This window comes from Amia ocellicauda, chromosome 6 (assembly GCF_036373705.1).
Source record: "Amia ocellicauda isolate fAmiCal2 chromosome 6, fAmiCal2.hap1, whole genome shotgun sequence".
Classification (NCBI taxonomy): domain Eukaryota; kingdom Metazoa; phylum Chordata; class Actinopteri; order Amiiformes; family Amiidae; genus Amia; species Amia ocellicauda.
In genome coordinates, this window is record NC_089855.1 from 24,889,182 (window position 1) to 24,893,674 (window position 4,493).

The 4,493-nt window shown below is 39.1% G+C and overlaps 1 protein-coding gene across 1 annotated transcript; it reads right to left on the reverse strand.

The window, feature by feature from the left end:
- Window positions 1-520: 520 nt before the first annotated feature.
- On the reverse strand, window positions 521-4,287 carry slitrk1 (SLIT and NTRK like family member 1). Its single transcript, XM_066706691.1, has one exon. The coding sequence runs from the start codon at window positions 3,497-3,499 to the stop codon at window positions 1,418-1,420; it is 2,082 nt and encodes a 693-aa protein (XP_066562788.1). The 5' UTR covers window positions 3,500-4,287; the 3' UTR covers window positions 521-1,417.
- Window positions 4,288-4,493: the final 206 nt, after the last annotated feature.

Below are 4,493 nucleotides of genomic sequence, written 5' to 3' on the forward strand. Positions count from 1 at the left end.
TACCACTTCTACTATAAATATTATTATTTAGCATAGCTTGTGCATGTCTTCACATTATTTGAATCATTTAGAATTGACGGACAGACAAGATGCAACAGCGACCTCTTCAGTTCTTTTGCTTTGACACAAAATAAGCAGCAGGCTTTAAATTACCATCCAAATTAAATGTCGAGAAACAATTTTCCCTTTACACAACCAGGTAATCAACAAAATAAATAAATAAATAAACTACTGACTATTGAATAACTGAAAATGAAAACAAAACAAAAAACGTATGTTAACAATTAAATTAGTTGAATCCGTCTTTATTTAAACGAAATGGTACCAGGGCAATTGCCCAATCAATGACCAGTATAATGAAATAGTGGTATAATTTATAATTCAACGTAAGAAAGAATAAAAGGCATCGTGTGTGTGCGTGTGTGTTTGTATATATATATATATATATATATATATATATATATATATATATATATTCACACAGAGCAAAATGTTAATAGGCTGTACAAATACTGAAACGTTTTTAGTTGAAAACATTTTAATTTTGAAAAAATATGCCATTATAAAATCCTTGAATATTTTGGTAAGTCTTACTTTCTTACCCAAAGTATGGTTTTTTAACTTATTAACACAACAGCACGGACAATTTTACACCATTACTTTTGCAGCATAAGCACTAGAGTGACGTTAATTGGTCATGCTTAACTGCATCTGGATCTCTGAATGTTTACAATTGGCACACTAGAAGGATTACAAAGTTTACATTCAGAAGGAGATGCCTCAACAGATATGTAAAATCCGCACGAAGCATAAATAATCCTGAAATTCATGAACCAAAAAAAAGAAAAAAAATCAAAACAAAACAAAAAAAACATGCATATAGTTTTTGTTTGTTTGCTTTTTTTTTGTAACATTTTAAACAACAGATACAAATTTTTACTGCGTCTTCACCAAAAAATAGAGAAATGGCACTTTGAATATATTTATATATAATTTATATATTTATATAACATTAACGAAGGGGGGTCGAATATGATTGTTTTTAACTATGGTATGGATCCCAGGGGGGTGTTGAGATCATGCGAGTCATGCAGCTATGATATAGTCATTTATGTACATTACATTCATGCGTTCGTGCAGCTTTTCCGACTGAGTCTTCCTTCTCTTGTCTCCATCTGATTGCGGCAAATATCTGGATTGGAGTGGGTCTTTACATATTTTACAGATGGTTCAATACCAGATACTTACTCATTGGCATTACAGTCAACTGATGCAAACAAAAAAGCTATCCGACCAAGCGAATATACGAAGCGTTTTAACATGTGGATCTTGTTTTCAGCTGTCATTGTAACCATACAATGTGTTTGAAGTTCACGTTTGGAATTTGTTTCCCTTCTTTTCCCGCATCAACGCATTTCTAATCTGAAAGTGAATGGGTGCCACAATCATACACCCTGTGGGATCCGTCTGCGTGGTAAGGCCCACTGTGCCAGTATGAGGAGTCGCATACTGTCTGCAAGGAATTGATCTCCGACGCCGAGGAGTTGGCATCTCTTCGCTTTGATCTCTTGCGATTTCTCAGAATAAAGACAAGCATCCCTACCACTGTGAATGCAGAGGTGACAAAAACCAGGAGCAGTCCAGGAACCAGTACAGAGATAGACACTCTGCTGGTTTCCAGATAGGAATTCGAGCGGCTGCCTGTATCCGCAGTAGAAGTGCTGTTTTTAGACAAAGAAGTGGGGGAGATCTTATAAAGTTGAGGACACAACAGATCATTTCTGAGCAGTCGCAAATCCTTTTTCCAGAATTCTTCAGGGGATTCGCATATCAAGTCACTCACTACCACATCTGATCCCAGTCTTTCAATCCATTGTTTGAAAGGTACAATATTGCACGAACAATCCCATTGGTTTCCATGCAAATCGATTTGTATAATGGATACCAGTTGATCTAGCACACCCGTTACAGGGAGAAATGTAAAATAATTGTTATGCAGACTAATTCTTGATAACGACACGCCTTGAAAAACATCCACCGGCAAGGATTTCAATATATTATTGTTGAGTAATAATACCCTTAGGTTGGGCATTGGATTAAAAGTGCCAGCCATTATGAGCTGGATGTCGTTATACTCCAAACTGAGATATTCCAGATTTTGCAATCCTATAAACATTTCAGGAATGATGGAATCCAGGTAGTTCTTATCCATGTAAAGCCACCTCAGTTCAGTCAGATTTTGAAAAGTACTGTTTTCTATTAGCTTTATGTTGTTACCCCCCAAATCAAGAAGGTTTAGATTTTGATAGTCATGAAAGTGTGTCTTTTTGATGGTATGGACACTGTTGTCTCTTAAATTCAGCTCTTGCACGTTAAGGGGTTTCGGTTTCAAATTAGCAAGACTTTCAATCTTCTTGCCTTCGCAGTTAACCCTTAGCCCTTGATTTGCATCGATCAGTTTACAGCTGCAAGAAAGGGGGCATGATGCATTGTAGAAGTGCTCACTCTTCCCATTAACAATTGCCATTCTGGCAGTGGGTCTGGTTTTCAACTGCCAGTTTTCCCGTGATTTTGAACGCTCTTTCTGTCCAGAACCTGAAGTTGGAGCCTCCATTTCACCATTTATTTTATACGGGGTTGGAATAGGTCCAGGATCACAGGTCTCTTCTTGGGTGGGAGGTGCAACCAAACTGGAGTCAATCCCGTTTTTTGAAGGGCACAGGTCCAGTTCTGATGTTTCATTTAAATCGTGTCCTTGTAATCGAGTGGGGGCCTCACAGATGACCCTCCCGATTAAAGCATTAGGGGGGATATTCTCCAGCCATTCCTTCAGGGAAACAAGATCACAGTCGCAGTCCCAGGGGTTATCCTCAAGTAAAATCTCAGCAATCCCTGGTATCTGTTCAAGGATCCCTTCATAAGGCAATGTTTTAATTCTGTTTCCCCGGAGGTCGAGGTGGGTGATTGGTACATGTTGAAAAACATTAATCGGAAGTGCACTGATGAGGTTGTCATTCAAAATCAGAACTTCAAGTTTATTTAAGTCCCTGAAAACGGCTGGGTCAATATCCCTCAGCAGATTGAAATCAGCCTGTAGATATTCCAGGTCGTCCAAGCCTAAAAACGTACTCTTTCTGAAAGACCTGATCTTGTTATTATTGATGTGCAGTCGTTTCACCAGCTGCAGCCCCAAAAAAGCTCCGGGAACAATGTCGTGCAAACCGTTGTTTTCCAAATGTAAACTAACAGCATTGTAAAAGTTAGCAAACTCGTTGGGGAACAGCCTGGTCAGGGAATTGCCGTGCAATAATAAGTGATAAAATTGAGAACTCGGGGCCGTTAAATGATGCAAATTAGAAAAGCTCCTTTTTTCGCAGTCAATGTGCAAATCGCCTTCTATCTCATTGCAGGAGCAGATCTGCTCTTTACAAATGTCCCTTGTAACATTTCCAATAGCAACACAAAGAGCCGCCTTCAGCAACACAATCCAAAGCAGCATTTTCAATAAGAACAATTCATCCCCGATTTCAAGACATGAATGAAATTAAGGAATGAAAGGACTGGTCCGGGATTTTCTCTCTCTCTCTCTCTCTCTCTCTCTCTCTCTCTCTCTCTCTCTCTCTCTCTCTCTCTCTCTCTTTAACTTCACCCGTCTAAAAGACAAGACGACAGTCAGTCATTAAATCCATATACATCTATGTCCAGACATTTACTGTAGTGAACTGTTAGTTCGAAATGCCCACAGAAAATGTTATATTGAAAGGATCCTTTTGTTTGGAGCACCATTACCCCTTAGTGAAGAATAGCAAACAATACAACGCAATATCTCCAAGCACATTTTGTTTAGTTGAATAATGACTGACCTTGCAAATTTTACAAATCGAGGTTTTCTTGCTGTTGCGGTGCGTTTTAGTGGGTGCTGTTCTCTCTCCCTTGGTGCTGAAATCACGCCCCAGACCCCGAGATTTACTGCTGATCACAATGCACTGCAAAAATTCCGCAATCCTTGCATCTTTCCGTTTCTTCCTCTGTTTCCCCCTGCTCTCTTTTTGTGTTTTTGAATCACAAAGAGGGTTACTAAGAGGCTCTGTTGGTTCCAGCCTGGTGCTCACTGGAAGATCTGACACCCTCTGCTGAGCTGCAATGGCAAAAACCCATCTGCTGAGGGGATGCTGGAAAAAAAAAATCAATCCACGTCCAGAGCAAGCGTTAAAAATTGCTCGCATTAAAAGCTGTCCATCTATTTAGACGCTTATCCTAAACGGATCACTTTGGGCTGGGGTGGGTTCTTTTCCCACCCCTATCCATAGCGTCGAGATTGTAATTAATACAGTATTTATTCATTAGCATTGTGTGTGTGTGTGTGTGTGTGTGTGTGTGTGTGTGTGTGTGTGTGCATTGGTATTTTTAAAGTATACTTACAATATCCAAGATAAATTCCAGTTTGAAATCGAGGTAATTATAACATTCGCCATTTTATGTGTTAGTGAAGT

Bases quoted from the DNA above. Each gene is read 5' to 3' on its own strand.
- slitrk1 (XM_066706691.1), bottom strand. From the start codon at position 3,499: ATGCTGCTTTGGATTGTGTTGCTGAAGGCGGCTCTTTGTGTTGCTATT.